This window comes from Medicago sativa, chromosome 8 (assembly GCF_051527215.1).
Source record: "Medicago sativa cultivar Bolivia chromosome 8, Bolivia_mono, whole genome shotgun sequence".
In the NCBI taxonomy this organism is placed as follows: Eukaryota; Viridiplantae; Streptophyta; class Magnoliopsida; order Fabales; family Fabaceae; genus Medicago; species Medicago sativa.
Window position 1 is genome coordinate 62,630,013 of NC_140756.1, and position 25,264 is coordinate 62,655,276.

Genomic DNA, 25,264 nt, shown 5'->3' on the forward strand with positions numbered 1-25,264 from the left:
GGCTAGATTATGAAGGGAAAAGTAAGGATTAATTAAGTTCTACATAATTCCAAATTCTGGTGCATACATTTATTTAATTGTATGCATTAACATACGTCCATGAAGAGTTTGATTTCCCTTAAATTAGATCCCAATTTTGAATTCTAGTACACTTCACCATAATTGAGATCTAGTAACATTGTGGTATCAAATAACCAATACTTTCTCATAATTTTTTTTAATCATTTCTAACAAAATGAGAGAATCAGAAGAATTGAACTTGATTCATAAAACTTATTATAAATTTCTCGTGCAAAGAGAAATATACATACAGAGCAATCACAATACAAACCTAGATTCCATAAAGTAGAAGTTCCATATGGTTGCACACCGTAATGAATCTTAGTCATTGATTTTAGATTGGTCGATACAAACTATACAATTGGTAAGTTAGATGTAGTGCTTGTTTGTTTGTGCGGTGAGTGACCGCTACCGCACGTTTAAAGTCAATCTTACCATGGTATTGAGAAGCTAGTTGGTGTAATTTTACGCCAACCGTGCCTTTTCACCGTGGTTTTGTTATTTCCAAACGCATACTTAAACAATCCCGGGCAATGATTTAGATCGGATGGATGCGATATGTAATTGCGGGAATCCATTTCCCTCATAATACGAGTTATGGTTTGTGAACCAATTACATCAAACATTAAGATATGACAAGTCACATGTATTAGTATTTGACTAAGTTTATTTATGATGTATTCTTCTAAAAGATTCTAGTTTTGAGAAAGTTGAGGATGTGTTTTAAGAGATGTGGAAAAGATGAATATGTAGTACATATACAAACAATGATCTAAATCTAATCTTCAAAATGATTTTGTTAGGCTATCTAAATGGTAGCCTTCATTCAGTGATTGATAATTTTGGAATGTGTAATCAATGTACAATTCTTGATGACCCAGGAAATGATCTAGATAACCAAAAATGCTTCAACTTCACTATCAAAATAAATAAGCCGTAACATGGAAAATGCATGAGATTCACTCCCAAGTACCTGAATATACAAAATGTCAAGAGGTAAGTATGGTCATTAGAAATTAAAGTATTAATTCAACTACAAAATGTGACTAAACTATCATAAACTATCATAGAAAATTAAACTACTTTATAAAATGTGACTCAAATACTTAAACAAATTGTCCGTAAGACCTAGCTCAACTGACAATACCAATATTGTTAGGTTGAACACTTTAACCCGAGTTTGAACCTAGTACCTCGTAGTTGTGTGTGTGTGAGAGAGATTTAGGCTGTGTTTGCCACTTCTTTTATAGACCGTATAAAAAATCGGAGAAATTGCTTCTTGTCCATTCAATCATCAAGTCAATGTAACAGTGTCCTTAATCTAAAATAACAACATGCTCCCATGGGAAAAATAAGCACATGTAAATCAGTGATAAATTGATTTATAGTTATAATGGCTCTGACAGCATTAACCAAGAGGAAGCAACATCGGATAACGGATAACAACCGATCCTAAAGTGAAGCGAAGAGATAAAAGACGATGGAAAAGTGAAGGGAATTTAGTTTCGTATCTTTGTATATAAATAACTCTTTAGAGACTTTGAAAGGCATCAAGAAATAATAAGTATTTAGTGAGTAAAATTTGGAGTTTGGCACTGACTCGAAGAGTGCAATTTATTTTACGTATCAGGATCTATTCTTTTGAAACCTCATCAATCCATGTTTAATGAGAGGACAATATATTTGAGCAATGGTGACAAAGTGAAATTGAGAACATACCATAAGGGAGCATATGGAGATGACAGATCAAGGAAAGGGTAAGGCCACCTGTGAGTTGTGACAAATTACAATCATCAAAATATAAATGACAAATCCTTCATGTATATAATTAAAAGAAAAAGGATGATAGTTTTTACCAAATTGAAACACAAGCATGGATTATCCACTGACTAATAACAAATGCAGCTGTCCACAAGAGAAAATATGCAAATCGAAACACTGGAAATCTCTGCATGTTTAGGAGTAAATAGGTGTTAATTTGAAGTTTTGAACTTGATCCTTGAAACTGTTACTTGAAATTAAGTTAAGGAACCACGTGTGTAATTTTGTCTTATATGTTTGATATATAAAATAAAAAAATTACAAATCATAAACTGCTAAAAAAACACTCACCATACAATTCAATGATGTATCACCAAGGAGGAAAACAGCATTAATGGTGTGCATACAAAAATTCATCTGCAAGAATGAAAAGTGAAATGTTTTCAAAATGAAAGAAAAGCATCTTATGAGCTGCAAAATGGAAGACATGACCTTATACTAGTATCATATGACATTGATATACATTCAATGCAAATTTCAAATTACTTCACTTTTCCTTAAAATTTGAAACTGTTTCAGGTATGACTCATAGTTACTAGACAGTAGTATTTAAATTTGAAACTAGTTGTACATTGTAAACTCTAAGCTTGGAATAATTGAAAGCACTGCAACCACTCTGCAGTTGAAGATGTAGGAACAATTGGTCGAACTTTGTTTTGAAACATCGTGTGTTCATTGCTTGTGTTTTTTCGTATCTTTATTCTTTAGAATCGGGAGTGTTGTGCTAACTTCATATGAGTTTCATGTCAAAATGATAAATGAAAGACCAGAGACAATTTTGATCATACTTACAAAATCAAGTTTGTCGTTATTGAATGCTCTCACTGGATAAAGGACGAACCAAAATACAAAGTCAGTGAGAAATACAGCACCTGCACAAGTCTATAAAGAAAATGAGAAAAATAACTATATCAATAGTTTGTCTCCTGAATTTGATGAGAAATAATTGAAACTTGTCAAACAAGTTAATCACACAATGAAATCCAAAATATATGACAGTATCTATTAAAAGTGGTCATCATGAGATGTGGTATCTAGCGGCCATGATTGCAACCATCATGGGATGTGTCAGCTTTGTCTCTTATCAAATAATGTTCAATGGTCAGCCCAGATCCAGTTTCACCCTGGAGAGAGGGTTGAGACAAGGTGAACCCCTCTCACCGTATCTTTTTATCTTATGGCTGATGTTTTGTCAGGTTTAATCCACAGAGAGGCCACAAAAATTCCATCAATGGCCTGAATCGGAACCTCAAATATCACACTTCCTGTTTGCCGATGATAGTCTCCTCTTCACAAGGGAAAACGCCAGTGAAGGACAGAAAATTTTGCAAGTCCTATCCACATACCAACAAGCTTCCGGACAAATGGTCAATCTAGATAAGTCTGAGGTCTCCTTTAGTCAAAATGTGCCAAAAGAAATATGATTTGTGAAATGATGGGAGTAACAGTGGAGAGCCACACCTGATATCTACGCTTTCCGGTTCCTTTTGGGAGATCAAAGAAATCCATTTTTGGTTTTGTCATTGACCATGTGTGGAAGAAGATTAAGGGGTGGAAGGAAAAGTTTTTGTCCAGAGCTGGCAAACAAACCCTCATAAAAGCAGTAGCCCAAGCAATCCCGAACTACATCATGAGCTGCTACAAGATTCCTGAAGGCTGCTGTAAAGATATAGACTCTCTATGTTAGCCAAATTTTTGTGGGAATTGGGAGAGGATTCTAGAAAGATTCACTGGTTAAGTGGGGAAGCATAAAGGTGGTCTGGGTTTTAGAGGCTTCAGTGATTTTAACAAGGCTCTCCTTGGAAAACACTGTTGGATACTAATTTCCAGTGAAAGCACTCTACTTGATAGATATTACCCAAGGGGAACTTTTTTGGAAGCAAATCCTGACTATAATCTGAGTTATCAGTGGAGAAGCATTTGTATTGCTAAGGATATTATTGAGCAGGGTGGAAGATGGATCATTGGCAAGGGGGACAAAGTCAAGATTTGGAAAGATAAGGGGGCCACAAACCATGGCCATCTCCTCACAAAACCTCCGGGCTCGGGTCTGCAAGATGATGCGAAAGTTGAAGAATTGATTGATCCAGCTACAAGACAATGGAACAAGGATATATTAACAAGCCACTTCAGCTCTTTTGAAGTAAATAAAAAACCCTGGCGATTCCAGTGCCTTTCAGCCCCCTTGAAGACAAATTTGTCTGGGATTGTGAAAAAGATGGGTCTTATTCAGTGAAATCAGTGTATCATCTTATCAGCCTAGCAAAGGATCTGGCCTCACCAGGCCCCTCAACCAATTTGATAGTCCCCTCTGGAAAGCAATCTGGAATATTCCTTTGTCAAATAAAGTGAGGAACTTTGTTTGGAGAATGGCTTGAAATATCCTCCCTACTACGAAAAATCTTAGCAAGAAGGGCATTGCGCTTGATCCCCTTTGCAGTCTGTGTAATGTGGAAGAAGAGTCTGTTGACCATCTTTTCCAGTTTTGTTTGCCTCTCAAATTGGAATCCATGTGCCAACATCAGGAGCTTTGAACGATTGGATATTGAACTGGCTGCAGTGTAAAGAAGAGCTAGGCTGTCAAGTGTTTTGTACCACCCCTTTGGCTCGTCCGATCTGCTCGGAACAATGTTGTTTTAAAAAATGAGGCTGCCAAACCCACTGCTATAGCAATTTCTGCTTTGTCGTTCATTCAGGAGTTTAATGCAGCAAACAGGAAACAGCCTAACCTGAGAGAAGATGATACATGCAATGGTCATGAGTACTCTCAGCAAGGTACAAGAATCATGGTGGATGACGGTTGTTTTGAGGATGGCAGAACTGGCTGGGGTCTGATAATCATGGTGGATGACTGTCATGCTCTAATGAGTAATTTAGGCAATGTTTCTGGTGAAATATAGCAGTAGGCAAAGCAATGTTGCAGCTCACAATTTAGCTGTTAAGCTAGAAGGTTTGGTGATAGATGTTGGCAGGGGAATGCCCCTTTTATCGTTCCTATATGTTTCTGTAATCACAAGATTCACAACATGAACAATTGTGTCTGTCCTTCTCTTCCTTTGATTCAATAAAATCAGCTGTTTAGCATATAAAAAAAAAAAAAACTAGAAAATCGTGTGCAAACTTCCAACTACACCAAACATATTACTACCTAACTAAATATAGGCCTCCTTTGGAAACAAAATTTGTCCCTAAATATACGTCACATTTCAAATTACTAGATACATTTATTAACTATTTCTAAATTGAATCGCTAAATTAAGTTGCCTCATAAATTATTTGAATCAGAAAATTAAATTACCTGATAAATTATCTGGAAAATGTAACCCCACACACCAGCAATTTCCCTGGTATGAAATTCCTGATTAGGACACTTAGGAAGTACAGGAATATCTAAAACCCCTTCAAGAGATGGAGCCATATAAGTGCTTTCTGCATCTATAGAAGCACCATTTACTGTTCTTGCCCCAAATTCATTGTGTTTAAATAAACATCCATATATTGAGAAAGATGATCCAAGCTGAAAGTAAAATTGAGGGCACAAATCACATAAATAATATATGAACTTAATACTTTTAAGAGGAATAGACGCTACTACTAGAAAAACTAAAATTATGGACGAAAATTATTGGCAGAAAAAATAAAACCCCTTTCTAATTTCCTCCTCACAAAATTTAGTGAGAATTAGAGACGGATTTCACGTTTTCCATTTCTAAATTCCCTCACTAACTTAACTATTTTATTTGTGAGATATATCACATTTTCATGTAAATTATATTTGTTTACTGTTATGTACAAGAATCTGAAATTGAAAGCCTTACCCCAAAGTAAATAGTGACCAAAGTGAAGGTCAATCTGTTCAACAGAAGGAAAAAAACACAATACAATCAGTAATTATAGGACATTTTGTAACTCTAAGCAAAAGAACATAATAAGCTATTCCACTTCTTAACAAGCTCTTTCCTTTGTTGACATAAATGTCCTGCCATGAGTATAGTGAAGAGAAAAGCTATTCTGAAAAATCTAAGACTAAAAGTTGAAGGCCCTATTTGGATAAACAACTTAATTAAGTGATTATACTATAAAGACTTATCATATAAGCACTTATGCATAAGTTATTTCTATAACAAAAGACTAAATTAATCAAACATGCTTAATGTAATTAACTTACTGAGTGTAATAGGATAATATGCTAGCTCCTGAAACAATAACATTGGCAATGATCAAAGCCAAAAGAATAACAAAAGAAATGATTCTATAAACAAGTAACCAATAAGGATCAATTCCTTTAACACAAGTATTCCAAGCTTCATCTTCATATAACAATCCTTCTACTACTTGCTGATTTTCATCTCTCTCAGAAGATCTTTGTTTATTGAATCCTTCATACTTGAATATTAAATAAGATGCTAGTGTCATTGAGATTAAAATCCATAGTGCACAAAAGAAGAATCTCCAATTCAACCAATAACTTAATGCAGTTGTATCTGTTGGTCCATTGATAAGTGATAACACAGTATTCTTTGGTATATAACCAAGAAGAATCTCTAATTCAGTTAGGAAAAGGAGCTTTGGTAATTTGGACATTGATTGGTAGAGAAATAAGTAAAATATGATTGATGATAGTTTTAAAAAGAGACAATAATGCAAACTAGAAAGTGCAAAAGTCAAATAAACTCCATGCTTTGTTGGCTGGCAGTGGTAGAGCCACATATAAGTGAGGGGATGCAGAGAATTTTCAATTGCACATGCTGCTATATTTTATTTTATTTCTATTTGAACCTCCTGAATTTTTTATACTGCATCTGGCATAAAGATCTTGAATCTTGCATAATTGACTTGACTTGCTTTTGATATTTATTTATTTTTTTATTATTATTTTCTTATCTTATGACATTTACATTTCTTTTCTATTATTTTTTTATTCAAAATATTTTCTTCTTAATAATTAAATTCATGCTGGAGGAAAAATGAGGTACTGGGGGAACGAGCACAAATCCTATTGATAAGCCTTTACCATTAAACCAAATATGTTGTTGTGTTAAGTTCTTATCTATGAAGCACGAATACGGACACAATACGGACACTGACACACCGACATTGATAATAATTTGAGAAAATCACATAATTCAATGTCTTATTTGTGTGGGTGTCAGACAGGACACGCCTAATCTGAAGAGTATTCGCGCTTCATAGGTTCTTAGTTACAAACATAAATATATATTGTTAACTTAGATCAATCTAAAATATTGAAGGTTGATATTTAAAAAATGTACAATTTTTTATTTTGACATAGATAATCACTTGCCTCTATTATAAATCAGTTTTAAAAAAGACAACTATGTAAATTTCATTTAATTTTATTTAAAAAAAAAACATTAGTTACTGTTCTTTTTTTTTTGTTTCCACGCAAATCTCGTGGATGATTTGTTTCGACCACAACATGTGCAAGTGCAACTGCAGCGCTTTGATTTTTTTTTTTTTTTAGCCATTATTGAAATATGCAAGACACCTCCATATGTTATTTTGATAAGGGAGTTAAGTGCTTATTTTAAGATTAATTGGGGTTAATTAAGGGATGAATCTCTTTTTAGGTTGTGAAAATGTGTTGTCTTTTTTTATTGTTTAATGTTTGTAATTGTCTATTTGAGATGTACATAAATGCGTTCATAATAAAGTGGGTGTAAATTAACATATATATTTTTTATTAAAGTTGCAAAACTAACACTTAAGTTATTAGTTTTAAATAAGAAAGATGAATGATTTTTTTGTTGTGCACATTTCTTTTTGACAGAAAAAAAAAAACTCAACTCATTTCATTAATAATAGTAGTTGTAATAGAAGATGACATGTAATCATGAACTTGAGAACTAACATAACATAATGACACCATAGCTAACAAGTAGGCAGTATTATTTGCTTGTCTCCGAATGGAACTTATCTTAAAGTTTTGATGATTCATAGGTGAAACTTTGCAAGTATTCAGGATCGCGCTGAACATGGACCTGGTGCTGAAGTTGCTAGAGATGTCGTCAACTACTTGTTTGTAATCAAGTTCAATAGATACCGAAGGAAACCTCAAAGTACAAAGCCACTTTATCTCTTCTTTTAGACCTATTGCCTTCGCTTCTTTAGGTTGTGGGAGACCTTTATACTAATTTGTCTTCGCTCCAATGAACTCCCTTTGCTCCCCTCTTAGGCACATTCTGACCCCATAACATCCTTGATCCTTAAAAATTATTGCATCGACATTGCACTTCACCTCCCTGGCAACCGGTCTAATCCACCCTTCTTGACTATGATCTGTCATTCGATTGTTGTGGTATTCTCCTAGTTCTCTCCTTTCCTTGATTTATGCGGACCTACTGCCACTGAAGTAAGACATCACACGCCATACACACTGACATATGCGGTTGTGTCTCTACATCGTTCCACAACTTGTCGTTTCGTCATTTTCAGATGCATCAAAGGGTCATTACGAAATCAAAGAGTGGTTGGTGTTGTAGAGATTATAGTAACTGAAAGAAAAGAGCTACAAAACCATCTGACGTATCCAAGTTGTCTTGTATAATGTGCCATAGACCTGCTGCCTTCCACACCTCTAGTTTTGCACATACGAAAAAGACATGGCATTCATTCTCATATGAGCTCTTGCAGTGCACGGAACAATCACAACGATGTACACCGCGAGTTTGAAGCATGTGTCTCGTGGGTGGACATCCCCTTTCTGCTCTCCACAAGAACACATTTACTTTTTTGTATTCGAAGTCTCTAAATTTTCATCCAGTCACCTTCTCATCTCAGCTCGTTGTTATCCACTAGGTTCTCCATGGTATAGTGACAAGTCGATTTAACCGTGTATTCCATGTGGTTTGTGAATTTCCAGCATTGTTTGTCTTCTCCCATGTTGTCCATAATTGACATGACTATTATAATTACGGCGTCTCTCTCATTAAACACCTCCTTGATAATATCCACTTTTCAATCATTCACGCCTTCCTCAATTAGCTCGCTAACCATCATGCCCTCCATTCCCGTCGGAACGGTGCTTGTCGCATATGATCTCCCTCCATTTAAAAGAGGTCGTTTGACGTGTGGCGCAAAAAAAATATCAATTAATTGTTTCAAAAATATATATTAATAAATATTTCTGTTTTATCTTTTTCAATTTATATGAATATGTCTAAATGAACTACGCTTGGAATTGTAACCACACAATGACACAATGACACAAATGTTTCTCCTATTTTTTTAGAGTTTTGGAGAAAATTATGTGCCACCGATAAACCAATCAATTACAGGGTTGCACAGGTCGGAGTCACGTAATTAATAAAGAGTGCCCACAAAGCTTAATATTTGTGGTGCAAAAATTATTGGACCTCCAGTCATAAATAATCTTTAGTACCATAATGGAATGGTTCTTAGAAAACAAGAAACATGTCACTTTGCTTCTTACCTATCTTTTGGATCTTATGGATTCTTTTTGTCGTTTTTACAAAAATTAAGAATACACACCCAAATAGAAAAACTAATTGTTCCTTATTTTAAGTATTCTTTTTGTCATTTTTACAAAAATTATGAATTATATATTGCATTTAATGTGTTCATTTTGTATTTAAATATTTTTAAATTAGAGTTAAGAATTTTACATTAGATATTTATGATCCAAAAATATGTTTATACTTTATATATGTAAGAGACATCTCTAATCATATATACGTATTTTATAAGGTTGAGCTTGATTAAACTCAGATTTTATGAGTTTGCCTCTCAATTAATGTTAAAGTTAAACAATATAGTACTGAAATTTTATTGTAGGAAAATAATACTTGTACTAGGTATAGTGTTATGGAAACAACATTGCTGATGTTTGAAAATTGCTCTTTTAAGCATATTTAATTGTTAACGGGCACCACAAAAATATTTCTGTTGAATCCTAATTTCCACTCACTTGTGCTTGGGAGTTTCCAATCACTACTTTTTAAATCGATTTCTTGTTTAATTTATTAACAAAGTATCTCTCGTTTAAAGTGCAATTGGTGGTGCTTACCTTTTTTTTTCATCCCCTCAAAAATAAGAATGGTATACACAATTGTTGTGTTATAACATGTAACTGCATAGCATACACACCAAGCACAACAAAAAAATTATATTCCCTTCAAGGATTCTCAACATTCACGCAGTCGAAACATTTGTGACTGTTTGATCAAAATTAAGTGGTTTAAAATTGCAACTTTTTAATTTTATGTGGTTTAAAAAATTGCAACTTATTAATTTTATAATTCAAATTGTGTTTGAATAAGGACTGTTTGATCTTCATCAAAGGATGCTTGAATGCTTGAAATTTATGGAGCCTAATCCCACGGTAACAAAGCACTAAAATAAAGTTTGAAATGCAGAGGCTTCTGGTCTAACTGGGGAGATATAACATGATTTGAACTTAATATTAGTAGACAATATGTGAAGCCATGGGTGGATTGTGTAGGGAAAATTCCTGGCTATACATTCAATTGTGTGTATCAATATATGTCACTGAGGAACCCTTGAATGAAGCCCCTTAAATAAGATTCAGAGGTTCGATTTTGAGTAGTTATATCAAATTACCAATAATTTTATTAATTTTATTATTTCTAACGAAATTATAGAATTAGAAGACCTGAACTTGATTCGTAAAACTTAAGAGATGTATGCATACATAGTATTCATAATACAGACTTGGATTCTGTGTTGTAGAAGTTCCATGTGGTTACACATGGTGATGAATCTCGGGCATTGATTTTAGATTAGACAACTCGAATTATGAAATTGTTAAGTTAGTTTTAAACGATCTCGATAATTAATTTATATCGGATGGATGAGATATATAACCGTGGGAATCCATTTCCCTCATAATACGAGCCATAGTTTGTGAACAAATTACATCAAACAAGAAGATATGACATGTCAAAGTAGTCAGAGCTATTCTTCAAAAAAAAAAAGTAGTCAGAGCTAGAAAATATTCTGGGGGTGGGCCAAAATTATTTTTTATCCATTCAAGTGACCAATTATTTCATGTGCAAATTTAACGCGTAAAAGAGTTTTATTTTTGGATCAACCAAAACCTAAAATCGACATAAAATTGTATAAAATCTCGCAAAATAGAACTATAATTGAATTATTTAAATTTTTTGGGTGAGTCACTACACCACTTTACGGAAATTTGGATCAACCGAAACCTAAAACCGACACAAAATTGTATAAAATCTCGCAAAGTAGACCTATAATCGTTGATTTTTTAATTTTTGGGGGTGGGCCGTGGTCCACCTCAGCCCATGAAGAGCTCCGCCACTGAAAGTAGTAAGTTTATTTATAATGCATTCTTCTAAAAGATTTTAGTTTTGAAAAAGTTGAGGATATGTAATAAGAGATGTGAACAAGATGAATATATGTAGTACATATACAAACAAGGCTTAAACAGGTCTTTCGTCCCTACAAATATAGGTCATTTGAATTTTCGTCCCTGAAGTTACTAATACTCCCATTTTGCCATTGCAAATATTAATCATTTGAAAAATGGTTCTAATTACATCTGATTAGTAACTTCAGAGATGAAAATTCAAATGACTTATATTTGCAGGGATGAAAGACCTATTTAAGCCAACCAACCACCTCGCCCAATCATCACTTGCCACATGGGCACCACGTCGCTAATGACAGCCCACCTCAGCAAAAAAACCTAATTAGGACCAAAAGTCAAATGATTAAATTTTGCAGTGGCAGACTGGAAGGATTAGTAACTTCAGGGACGAAAATTCAAATGACCTATATTTGAATGGACGAAAGACCTATTTAAGCCTACAAACAATGATCTAAATCTAATCTTCAAAATGATTTTGTTATGCTATCTAAATGGTAGCCTTCATTCAGTGATTGATATTTTTGGAATGTGTAATCAATGTACAATTCTTGATGATCCAGGAAATGATTCAGTGATTGATATTTTTGGAATGTGTAATCAATGTACAATTCTTGATGATCCAGGAAATGATCTAGATAACCAAAAATGCTTCAACTTCACTATCAAAATAAATAAGCCGTAGCATGGAAAATGCATGAGAGCCACTGCCAAGTACCTGAAAGTCCAAAATGTCAAGAGGTATGTATGATCATTAGAATTTAGTTAAGTATTTATTCAACTACAAAATGTGACTAAACTATTTTCCATATAAATTGTGAATGGTTTTCATAAACTATTATAGAAAATCAAACTGCATTATAAAATGTAACTCAAATACTTAAACAAATTGTCCGTAAGACCTAGCTCAACCGGCAATACCATCAAATACTTAAACAAATTGTCCGTAAGACCTAGCTCAACCGGCAATACCAATATTGTTAGGTTGAGCACTTTCACCTGAGTAAGGTAACAACATATGCTCACATAGGAAAGAGAAGCACTTGTAAAACACTGATAAAATAGATTTATAGTTATAATGGTTCTCTTCTCTTAAAACCTCATCAAACTCTGTTCAATGAGAAGACAATTATTTGATCAATAATGACAAAGTGAAATTGAGAACATACCATAATGGTGCATATGAAGATGACAAGTCAAGGAAAGGGTAAGGCCACCTGTGACAAATGAAGGTTATCAAATTACAAATGAAGAAAATCATTCATGTATTATATATTTTATAATAATAATAATAATAATAATAATAATAATAATAATAATAATAATAATAATAATAATAATAATAATAATAATAATAATAATAATAATAATAATAATAATAATAATAATAATAATAATAATAATAATAATAAAAAAGAGGATGTTAGGTTGTACCAAATTGAAACACAAGCATGGATTATCCACTGAATAATCACAAATGCAGCTGTCCACAATACAAAATATGCAAATCTAAACACTGGAAATCTCTGCATGTTTAGGAGTAAAATAATTGTTAATTTAAAGTTTTGAACTAGATTCTTAGCATAATTTTTTTTTTCAATTAAAAACATGCTTCATCTTTGATACAAAATTTTAAAAAATTATAAACTATTAACTGCTATAAAAAAAACTCACCATACAATTCAATGATGTGTCACCAAGGAGGAAAACAGCATTAATGGTGTGCATACAAAAAATCAACTGCAAGAATTGAAAAGTGCAAATACTTTCAAATGAAAGAAAAACATCTTATGACATTGATATGTATTCAATGCAAATCTCAAATTAATTTAGTGACCAGTGAAAATGTTGATGATACTTACAAAATCAAGACTGTAATGATTGGATGTTCTCACTGGATAAAGGACAAACCAAAATACAAAATCAGTGAGAAACACAGCACCTGCACAAGTCTATAATGAAAATGAGAAAAAAATAATTATATCAATAGATTGCCTCCTGAATTTGATAAGAAGCAATTGAAACTTGTTAAACAAGTTAATCAAATACTGAAATCCAAATTAAGTTCTACATTAGTTGACCTAATCAGAGGTTTCAAATAGAAGTCGTCTTAACGGTTGAAACCATGTCACAATCCTTGATATTGTAGAAAATTGTAGCCAAATGTGACCGATGCAACCTCAATTTCGGTCACATTGCCATTTTAGAAACATCGAAAACCGTTACAGATCACGATCACATATCTTTATTTAAAATCTCGAAGATAATTTCTCAAGAGATTCATATACACAAATTGAATCACTAAATTAAATTACCTGATAAATTATTTGGAAAATGTAACCACATACACCAGCAATTTCCCTGGTATGAAATTCCTGATCAGGACTTTTAGTCAGTTCTGGAATATCTAAAACCCTTTCAAGACCTGGAGCCATATAATTGCTTACTGCATCTAAAGAAGCACCATTGACTGTTCTTCCACCAAATTTTTTGTGTTTAAATAAACATCCATATAGTGAGAAACATGATGCAAGCTGAAAGTAAAATTAAGAGTATATGTCACTTAAATAATATATGAACTACTTAAAACATTTTAAAAAAATAGACACTACTACTAGAAAAACTAAAATTAGTTGCGGAAAAAATAAAACTCCTCTCTAATTTCCTCGTCACTAAATTTAGTGATGGAATCAGAGAAGGATTTCACGTTTTCCCTTTCTATATTTCCCTCAATAATTGCTTTTTTTATTAGTGAGATATATCACATTTTCATGTTAATTTATATTTTACTATAATGTACAAGATTGTGAAATTTAAAGCCTTACCCCAAAGTAAATAGTGACCAAAGTGAAGGTCAATCTGTTCAACATAAGAAAAAAGCAAAATAAAATTAGATTAATTAAAATGAAGACCAAACTATTCAAATATGCTTAATGTAATTAACTTACTGAGTGTAGTAGTATAATATGCCAGCTCCTTCAGTAGCAACATTGGCAATGATCAAAGCCAAGAGAACAACAAAAGAAATGATTCTATAAACAAGTAACCATGAAGGGTCAATTCCCTCAACGCATGTGTTCCAAGCTTCATCTTCATATAACAATCCTTGTGCTTCTTGATGATTTTCATCTCTCTCAGAAGATCTTTGTTTGTTGAATCCTTCATACTTGAATATTAAATATGATGCTAATGTCATTGAAATGAAAATCCATAGTGCACAAAAGAAGAATCTCCAATTCAACCAATAACTTGATGCAGTTGTATCTGTTGTCATTGTTGGTTGCCATGTATGGCTTGGTGACCATGTTATGAAACCCATGAGTAATGTCTATGCTAATATTCTTGAATCTTGATGCAATGGTTACTCTTTTAATGAAAATTAATCAAGAGTGTCCAAAATTCTCTCTTCATTCATTTCTAACACAATGGAAAAAAGAATGATAGTGAGACATCACAAAGATTACCTTAATGCTAAAAAAATGTGCAAATTGTATGAATTCCTATAGCAAGAAAAAGAAGTATGTATAAAAGTTTTTTCAAACTAAAATGCTAAAGATTGTTGTTAGAAGGAGAGAATTTTGATATGAGCCAAAAATGAGCCTAAAAAAATTGAGCTTACTCATCAATTTTTTAAGACACTCACACTTATATTCCTTGCTTGAGATGGACTTAGACAAAAATACATAAAGTTCAATACTTCATTAAAATGAAATAAATAAATAAATTTATATAAGAAAAAAAATAGGAAAGAAAGGTTTGGCATTCACTGTTGACAAGTGAAGTTCAGAGAGCATATATGCTTTGCTTCATCATTTTATGGTGAGAGAGAGAGAGAGAGGCAGAGAGAGAGAGAGAGAGAGAGTATAATTTGTGTGAAGAGTATAACTTCCAGCACAAGGAATTTAGAGAAAGATAAATGGCATAAGATGCCTTTTGGATTTGTGGGGTGATCAAAATTTTCACCATATTGGAAACACCTTAGGTGAAGAATAGAATATTCATAACCACAAAAGGCACAGCAATAAGATTTTCCTAACAATATATATGCTTATTTATGGTCTCAAAAGAACAATATGCTCGTTTATTTTTTTTCTTATCGGTTTCAAGGTTTGTATCCTTTGGTTCTCACATGTTTGTCACTATTATACATTGTCACTATTGTACAAGTCAGATTCATACTTGTCTAAAAAAATCTACATTACTCCTTCAAACCACGTTGATGATACCTCTTAATTCTTACTCAAGCCGTCTCAAAACTTAAGTTGTTTTAATAGAATTAAATTATGTCATTGTACAAAATTTATAAAATATTAATTTTGATTTTTCTATTATACCCCTCAATCAATCTAGTTCTTCTTCTTCGACTTGCAACTATTATACATTGTCACTATTGTACAAGTCAGATTCATACTTGTCTAAAAAAATCTACATTACTCCTTCAAACCACGTTGATGATACCTCTTAATTCTTACTCAAGCCGTCTCAAAACTTAAGTTGTTTTAATAGAATTAAATTATGTCATTGTACACAATTTATAAAATATTAATTTTGATTTTTCTATTATACCCCTCAATCAATCTAGTTCTTCTTCTTCGACTTGCAATACAGTATCAGAATCTAAATCTCTAAATCCACAAATACAACTCTTATTAACCAAACCATTTTTTTTAAGCATTTCCTTGGTTAAATGCTTTTATGCTTCACCCGCTTTTTCAATCTAGAGGAAAACGGAAAGAGAAGCGACGATGAAGATCTAAGGCATTTTTTTTATTTCGGTAAAAATATAAACATTGACACGTCAGCATAAACATGCCACTTCAGTAAAAAAAATTGAATGAGGGACTGTTGGTTCTCGATTTTTTTTTTTTTGACCGAACTGTTGGTTCTCGATTTAGAAAACATACCTTTTAAAAAGAGAAATCACCGTCCAAGAGATTATCGGGTTGAGTCACCATCAGATCACTATGTTTTGCGGCATGATCAACCACGTCGCTTACAGAATAAAACAACTCGGTTCAAACCGTGCGATTAGCTATGGTATAAAATCAGTATGATATGGTACAAATACCACTCGAAATCGAAGGGACAGAAGGAGTAGAAGAAAAGGACTCGACGAAAAGGGAGAGAGAAGAAAAATACTCAAAGTTTCATAATATTTTTCGGTGTACTTATGAGTTAGGCGAGCTTCTTTTATAGAGAGAGTTCGTAACAAATTTGGAGTCACTTAATCAGTAACAAACTCAATATTAAACAAACTTCAAAATTAAGCAACCTGCTGATCGTTTCACGAGCGGATATATCCAGATTTTTTTTATTAGATTTTAACGAAATTCATTTGTTACGAAAGCACTTTCAGATTCAGAGATAATGATAAAAATTCATTTAAGAATTTCATATAACACTAGTTCTATCAAATGAAACCTTGTGTTTACTATTTTAACTTCCACTCAGCTCACTTATCTAAACACTACTGGTGTGTTTGTCCTCTCCTATGTGGGACAGTTTTTCAATTCACACAAACACTAATTCTATCTAATGGGACTTGTATTTACTCTTTCAATTTCAACTAGTGTTCCACCAAGGACCAAATTAAAAGTGATTATATTTACATGATAAAATTAAAAGGATTGGTAATTACAATGACCAAAACTCAAATTTGTTATATTTGCATAATCATTTCTATATTTAAGCTTTTTTTTAATAAAATTGCAATAAAAACGGGGAGCACATATGTGAATTTTTAAAAATGTTTAATGTTAAAATTAATACTACATATCAATTCAATGATTTATTATTCCATGTCTATAAATACATTTTTTTATGACAAAATGAAGAAATGCTTTAAACAATCAAAGTTCTGAAACAAAGAGTATTACTAAAAATGTAAATAGTATTTTCTTAAAATTAAAAAACTACATATTGAGACAAAACAAAATTTTATAACAAATATTGCATGACTCGTGAAATTATCAAAGCACGTAATTATTTTTCTTGAGAAAAAATGACCAATTAATTATATACAACTAACTATTTTCTTTCATCATTAGCAAGTTTACATTTTATACCAGCTATTTGCTAATTTACACAAGCTCTTCACAAGTTATTATAGTTTTTTTTTTCAAGTCTTACTCCTTTTGTCTTAGTTTGATCTTACCAACAAGCAAATCAACTGGTAACGATCCGGGTTCAGCTGATGTATCCACTATATCATTAAACTCATCGTCTTCGTCATTGTAGTAATCATAATCATCTTCATCATCACTGTTATTATCATAATCATCGACATCATCTACGCCATCACTTGAATAGCTGTTTTCTGTACCATCTTGAAGGTATACATTTGAACCTTCAAAAGCATCTTCACTTGAAGTAAATGCTGGATAGGAGTGCTCTGTGGCATGTGAAATACCCTCAAATTCTTCTACCTTCTCCAAGAGAGCATCAGGACCAATATTAAATTCTTCTAGCAATAAGGCTTTGTTTGAGTCAATTGCACTCTTCCACAGAGATAACATTTTTGGGCTTGTGCTGACCATTTTGCTGATGTGCTTAGATTGATTATCAGCCACCTCGCCTGATTAACATTGTAAAATCATGATGATGTTGCATAACCAATGTTATCAACCAATTATATATTTTACCATATATGATACAAAATAGAAACCAATTATAACACAAACAGATAGGCTATCATACATGATCATCTATGACATCGGAGGGAATATATTATCCATTCCCAGAGAGGAAAATCCATGTCGAAGAAATTTCGAAGAAACTTCATTCACTGGAACTCCCTGTCTGGGAAACTTCTATTCCTCAATTCCCCCCACCATCACATTATAAAGGTTCCCAAACAATTGTCATTGTATGTATAACCAAACTCTTCATAATCTAATTCAGCCATTCTATACTTCCAACTACCTCGAGAAAATTAACCAAAACCTCAATGCACAAATGCATTTCTAGAATAAATCTTTCTATTCATGGTCACCGTAGAAGAAATCCATACAAAAAAATATTTAAAAATTTACTTTGTATTATCAGCTTGAGAAATGCGTCAAATATGTTCTAAACCCCTACTCTGTTTTAAGAACAGACCATTTCTTACCTAGATGTGGGATTGCTTATAATCACCACATTGTAAACACAAAATACAAATTATTTATATCTTCACTAAGAATATTTCACAATATAGACACTTATATCAGTTATATATATGTATACTGTAGAAGAGTTCCATTCGGACAAGACTTTCAATACAAAAATGATGCAACCAATTTTTTTTCTTTCTCAAACACATACCTTTGTTTTCTAAATCACTTGTAATGGTAGCCTCAGCAGGAGGAAAAACTGGAGCTTGAGGGTACATTGATTTCCAATCTTTGCCCCTCCAAATCAATACTTGCTCATCATCGAAAGACAATAGCACACAAGGAACCAAATCCTGCCAAAGCAAAAAGATCAAATTGCATGCTGTATAATACTACTAGATAATAATTGCAGCAATACTTAAGGATACAAAGATGATGCATGCTATTGTACACTGCACATGACCTGTTTTCTTATTATTATGTTCTATGAAACAGATTCATCATAGACATCAATTACAAAGTCCAAAGCATATTTTGTTGCAGTAAGTAGTAACAAATTGTAACAATTCCCTCCTCCCTAGATCCAAAATATAGAAAAGCCTAACAACAAAAGTAAGCTAATACCAGACTAATTATTGCGCCAGTGTACAAAACTGTGACACAAGTCTCAACACTCACATATAGAAAATGAAATATTTTGGTAGTGGCAACCAGAAAAATTTATAGTGAAATAATCATTCCTTGGTAAGGGTACCTTGAAATTTAAAGATAGACCTAATGATCACTTTTAGCATAACCAGAGAGATGAAAATATGAAAAAAATCAAACTGATGAATCCTCAATCATACCCTTCATGTGAACTTTGCTAGCTTGTACCAAACTAATCAACTACAGAACCCCCTTTATGTAATAAGTTTAACGTTTATATTGGATAGAGAACAAACACTTGGATTACACATAATGTTTTCAGCTGCAAAGCCCAAGTATGTACATTTTTTCTACATCCTTTGAGCATAATGTAGGTTCCCTCTACACTTTGAATTAATTCTATTAACTTAATACAAAGTACAGACATCAAAATTATTTAGTTCAGGCAAAAAGAGTAGAGATAAAAGAAGCAGTGTCCAAGACGAAGAAAGCTAGTTGTCTAGTACCTTAAGCTTGGCACCTAATTTCTTATAATCACTGGGATCCAATCCCTTGCAGTCAATCTTAACCAAATGGCTTCCTTCAAAAGCATCTCTGACATCTTTTACAAGTGTTGTGTATACTCCATTTTTGGCTGCAACACCACACAAGTAAATGAGATGTTTAAATTAAGAAATAAAAGCAACAAAAAAAAAGTGTGATTACCCCTAAAGTAGAATGCAATACAACATTATAAGAGTACTTTATGGAATAAATATGCAGATCAATAAGAAATTAAAAAACATAATGACAAGCCTATTTTACTTGATTTTGATTATCTTTCCTCTAACTAAGATTTTGCACTCAAATCTTCTGCTGGTTTACTTGCATTGAATATTCTATTTACAATACCTTACTCTACTAAACAAAAGATGTTCCTTCTTGACAATCCCCTTAAGAAGTCAAAAGCATCTCATATGGTCAAATCTTTTTATTTGGGCAAGAGTGCTTGACACTCAAGTCTAATGACATGTATATTACCAGACTGACAGCTATTAATTGCATCAAATTGTAATTAATCCAACCTTTTTAAATAGTAAACCTAAAGATTTGAATCTAAGGAAACTCTAGCCACACCTTGTGACTGCAATTACTCTATGCAACTTTTCAAAAAAAATTCATGCAGTGTGTTGTCTGGAAATTAGAAAGAGAGATCTAAAAGTTAATAGATGGTTACCTAATTTACATATTGGCAACAGGCTTTTCCCTTTCATCCGTAATTCATCTGCTTCAGCTTTCGTTAATCCTTCTGGAGCATCTTGTATAAGTTTTGGATAAACAGGAGCAGCTGGCTTCCAGAGCATCACTGGATACTGTGGACGAGTACGGTAGTTGTAATTTCTGCCACGGAAAAGATAAACTACACCGCCAGCTCGATGAATTATTTTCCCCCCTGCTTTCTCCTGTCATGACGGTATAAACATTTAACTTCAAAGCAAAAAAAGTGATCATATGCAACAATCAACTTTAATGCACGGCTCAGTGATTGATTCAAGAGAAGAAAAAGAAAAGTAAAAGCATCAATGAAATCTATATCTGTTGAGAACTCACAAAATGAGATCGAAACCCAGATCGAAAGAATTAAAGGATGGGAGTTGTGGTATTGAACAATGAACTATAAAGTCTAAACAAAAAATGGGGAATAGAATCACGCCAAAGGGTTTTTCCCTTCACAATGGATCTTTCCTTTCAGTCACAAGTTATAAATTATATGGGTCGATCCCTCCCCAATCTGATTTCCGCTATTTACCTAACTAATGAACTGACAGACTACTAGCTGTCTTTGTTTGACCTTAAATGAGATACCCTAACAATACATTCAACTTGAAGCTCCACCTTGCCCTCAAGATGGGATTTGGGGATTCCCATTTTGAGAGACTTCTTGTTGATCATCTCCCAACCATTCCTGTTCCCTTTGAATTTTGATAATCTGTATAACTCTGTTATGAGGTAGTGACATAGGACAGTAATGTAGCACTTATGTAACTATTATGCAGACCATTAGTACCAGTAATGAATTTCTAGCTTAGGATGTAAGTAGGAGATCAGGAAGTAGTTATGGCGGGTGTTTCACAAAGTTGTACATCCTATGGTGTACATTCTTCTGGAGTATACCTTCCAAATGGATGTTTATTATAGTTATACATATAAATTACAAAAACTACAGAAAAGATGCTGTCCCAGAGTTGATGAACTCCTGCAGAGAATATACTTTGTCCAAAACTATCCTAAAGAGAATATACTCTGTCCAAAACTACCGAATACACATCGTGAGAACCTCTTAGCCCCCTACTTATGTCATATACTACGGATAAATTGCTATAAAATGTCTGCCTAATTTGATACATAACTGTTTGACATGATTATATATATAACTGCTACATTTCTGTCCTGCATGATGAACTACACAACTGTCCTACATAGTTTTACATATTAGTCGATGGCAGTAATTTTAGTCATTTTTATGACTAAAATTATTGGACTTTCCGGTGCCATCAAATAGTAGTTGATGACAGTAATTTTATAGATGTTATGATATGGAGTATTAGGCATGTTGGTATTAAGGATGGCTGGTGTCTAGTTCAAGCTTTGGTTGTTTGAGACTACAGGATTTTGGGTGAAGTAATAATGTCTTTCTCAAGCAGAGATCGAGAATGAGAGGGGGTTACATTGTCGTCAAAAAATAGGGTCAATTGCCCATTTGTGAAGGGTTGGTATATATTGTCACCAAACCTTGCGAAGATGGAACTTCATGCATTTGCATGAATAGGATTTTCTGTACAGGATCATCAGAAGGAATCCACTAAAAACAGCTTCTGCACAAACTACTAGTTGACATAATATTATTTTCATTTCAAGATCATAACCCATTGTGCACAATCCTATACTCAGCCAAGAATGATATTATGCAAGTGTTTTTATGTTGGTATCAAAATGACAACGAAGAAAACAAGATTATGAATCAATTTCAAACCTCGATATGGCGGCAAACATTATCCATATCAACAGTAGGAACGCCTTTACAACGAATTTTACAGACTCGGCGACGCTTCCAATGGGAATGTATTAACTCCAACATGTTATGCGTTAATCCATCCCTTCCTGAATCATAAAATCAAAAACCAAACATCATTAACACAATACAATCCTTCACCTTCCACAATTCACAATATATCTATCTATTCTAAAATGGTATTCCAGAATAACATGTGCAATCTTGCACTTGCACTAGTTCTAAGGTTTTGAATAAAGTTTTACGACCACAATCTGAATCATTTATATAGCGATTTTTATGTTGTAAAAACTGAATACACAGCTGCAACTGAAGCTGCTTTGACCTATGAAGCACTCACACTAACATCCATCAAACACGACATTGACACACAGACACCAATACTAATTTGAGAAATGGAAGTAATTTAATGTAATCACGCGTTTCTAATGCTTTGTATCAATTGAGACTTCTGATCGAAGGTGCTATGTCCAATACCGACACATGTGATTACATTCAATTCTGTCATGTTCTCAAATTAGTCCTGGTGTCAACGTGTTGGCGTCAAGTCTGGTGTTTGTGTTTGTGTCTGTGTTGGTGCTTCCTACATCTAATGCCTTCAATCAGAAATGTCGGTGCATCATAGGCAGCTACATTAGGCAACAATGATCGACAATATCAAGGATCAAAAACAAAACTACCCTTAAATTCCAACTCACCGAGATTAACTTGGCGATTATCGGCCATCATAGGCTTAACAAGCATTTGCACCTCCCACTTCTTAAGCGGCTCACCAAGTATCTCCTCTCTACTCACCCCTTCTTCAGGAAACTTCCCAACCGGAAACGGCCCCGGCATTTCAACTTTCTTAACACCTTTCATCCCTTCCGGAGGAGGATTAAACGAATCAAACAGCGGAATATTCTTCTTCGACTTCTTCAACGGTGCTTTCCCTGTCCACGGCCTCGGCATTGTGGGAGGTTCAAACGGTAAAAAAGCCGGTTCACGGATAGCAATTGGTTTCACTTTTGGAGTTTCGGAGTAACTGAACTGAAACTCGAAGGGAGCTCCAGGGAGAAGGTAGGAGACGCCGGATTCGCCGATGATGACGGAGCGGTTGTCGGAGGAAGGGATGGTAGTGGGGTGGGTGATGGGTTTGTAGTATTTGGAGTTGCGGTGGTGTTTGAGGGCGGGGTTTGGGTTTGGTGGTGGTGGGGGGTGTGATTTGCGAGGTGGGGGGTATTTGGGAATGGGGATAGGCGGACGTGGGGTGGCGGATGAGGAAGATGAGGGGTTGTTGGGTGGTAAGGAGGAGAAGAGGTTCCCCCTACCAGCTGGGAGGGGAGAGGATAATGCAACTAGCACCATGGATAGGTGTTTCAAGGTGTGAGAGTTCAGAGTATTTCAGTTAATAAATGATAATTTATGTAAGTTGATATAAAATATCATTTGATGTGTTTTCTTATCGAGTTTCATAGAAATGACAAATTGACAAAAGAGATTAACAATACTTTTAGGCTAATGTTAATTTGTGCCCTCAAGGCACATGTTAAGGGGTAAAGATCCTCTCCATTTATAACTTTTTTCATTTGTTGCAATTTGGAGAGAGATAGACACACAAAAATAAGTGGTGAGTCCTATCACTAAGTGGATCCCACAATCATTATTTTTTATGTGTCTGTCTCTCTTCAAATTGCAACAAATGGAAAAAGTTATAAATGGAGAGGATCTTGACCCCATGTTAAGATACTCATTATAGAAATACACTTATCAAAAGGCGTGCATTCAACTTCTTAAAAGTTGTTATATTGTGTTTTCCAATGCAAAATTGCTCTATTTAGGTTGTTTAACATGTGCCCTAAGGGCACAAGTTAACATGACTCATACTTTTATAGTTCTCATCATTCCTAAAGTTGAGAGTCCTCAAAGATTATTTGATTTTTTGCCTATATCATTGGTTGGATGCTTGTATAAGGTGTCGGCTAATCGGTTGTGAAATGTCATTGGAAGTGTTGTTTCTGACTCTCGATCATCATTCATCAAGGACATGCAAATTCTTGATGGAATTCTTATAGCTAATGAGGTGGTGGATGAAGTGCGTCGCCTCAAAAAAGACTTGTTATTATTCAAAGTGGATTTTGAAAAACGTCTGATTTTGTGGATTGGAATTATCTTAATGATGTTATGGTTCAAATGAAATTCCCAACTTTGTGGCGTAATTAGGTTATGGAATGTGTATCTACGGCAACGACGTCGGTTTTAGTTCACGGCAGTTCTATATAAGAGTTTAATATATGGATTCTCGCAAGTTGAATTTCTTGTATCCCTTGATTGATCGTATAAAAGGTAGATTGTCGGGTTGGAAGAGTCGTAACATTTCTATAGGGGGTCGTTTGGTTCTCCTGAAATATGTCATGCCCTCAATTCTGGTCTACTTTCTTTCCTTTTTAAAGGCTTCCGCGTCTATCATTTCCTATTGACTCTTTATTTAATTGTTTCTTTTAGGTTGGGGGAAATGAGAATTTTGGAAAAATCTCTTGGATTAAATGGGATATAATTTTGTTTGAATAAGGAGAAAAGTGGTTTGGTGGTTAGGAGGATGCGAGAGTTTAATTTGGATTTTCTTGGTAAATGGTGTTGGAGGGTTTTGAGGAAAGGGATAAATTAATATTTATCGTTCGAAATTCAATCTCGTTTTCCCAACGTAAAAATTTCATAACAATTATCAGAGTTTTTCATCACAAAACGGAATGTCACATTTCTTAAAAATCATAAGAATAAATTAATATTTATCCTTCGAAATTCAATCAACAATTCATTAATACTTTGCAGCGGAATTATTCATCATCTAAAATAGTCTTTGGCACGAAGGCCTCATCATAAAAGTCTCATAAATAGTCTAAAACATAATAATCAGTTCAAATCCAACAACTTCATTATAAATCTCTTAAAACAATACGTAAGGAATAGAAAACAGTGTCAAAATTCTCATCTTGTTACGTATCAGAGCACCTAAGGACACAGTGAGAGATAGTCACCCACGACCGCAGCTAATCTTGATTACCTTATAACAGATGAAATCGGCAGCCTCCAGGGTTCTCTCTTCTTCTCCTGTCTTTTCTCCCTTTTTCTCCTTGTTCTCTTCTTTTCCAAAAAGCGGTTTAACGTAAAACTCTTTCTAACCTAAGCTTCCGTATTTATAATACCAATCACTCTTCCTAA

At 33.7% G+C, this 25,264-nt stretch overlaps 3 protein-coding genes across 5 annotated transcripts; all 3 read right to left on the minus strand.

Moving 5' to 3' along the window:
* Positions 1-759: 759 nt before the first annotated feature.
* Positions 760-6,481, minus strand: LOC146900322 (uncharacterized). The gene is made up of 8 exons (XM_085738432.1): positions 6,050-6,481; positions 5,700-5,733; positions 5,180-5,398; positions 2,674-2,763; positions 2,173-2,238; positions 1,917-2,008; positions 1,780-1,827; positions 760-1,033 (listed from the first exon to the last, which is right to left on the minus strand). Exons 1-8 carry the CDS (start codon positions 6,463-6,465, stop codon positions 916-918), a joined length of 1,083 nt encoding a protein of 360 aa, XP_085594558.1. The 5' UTR covers positions 6,466-6,481; the 3' UTR covers positions 760-915.
* A 4,794-nt stretch (positions 6,482-11,275) lies between these two features.
* LOC146900323 (uncharacterized) lies at positions 11,276-15,146 on the minus strand. Of its 3 annotated transcripts, none has more exons than XM_085738433.1 (9): positions 14,916-15,146; positions 14,221-14,689; positions 14,098-14,131; positions 13,588-13,806; positions 13,135-13,224; positions 12,947-13,012; positions 12,707-12,798; positions 12,442-12,489; positions 11,276-11,990 (listed from the first exon to the last, which is right to left on the minus strand). In XM_085738433.1, the coding sequence occupies exons 2-9, from the start codon at positions 14,589-14,591 to the stop codon at positions 11,873-11,875; spliced, it is 1,038 nt and encodes a 345-aa protein (XP_085594559.1). In that variant the 5' UTR covers positions 14,592-14,689; positions 14,916-15,146; the 3' UTR covers positions 11,276-11,872. The 3 variants fall into 3 exon arrangements, with proteins under 3 accessions (XP_085594559.1, XP_085594562.1, XP_085594561.1); XM_085738436.1 differs by having other exon boundaries at positions 13,588-13,647; positions 13,720-13,806; positions 14,221-15,146; XM_085738435.1 differs by having other exon boundaries at positions 14,892-15,057.
* Positions 15,147-17,257: 2,111 nt separating this feature from the next.
* On the minus strand, positions 17,258-23,438 carry CAF2 (RNA-binding CRS1 / YhbY (CRM) domain-containing protein). Its single transcript, XM_085732746.1, has 6 exons — positions 22,762-23,438; positions 22,025-22,152; positions 20,228-20,453; positions 19,518-19,645; positions 18,575-18,716; positions 17,258-17,846 (listed from the first exon to the last, which is right to left on the minus strand). Exons 1-6 carry the CDS (start codon positions 23,408-23,410, stop codon positions 17,398-17,400), a joined length of 1,722 nt encoding a protein of 573 aa, XP_085588872.1. The 5' UTR covers positions 23,411-23,438; the 3' UTR covers positions 17,258-17,397.
* Positions 23,439-25,264: the final 1,826 nt, after the last annotated feature.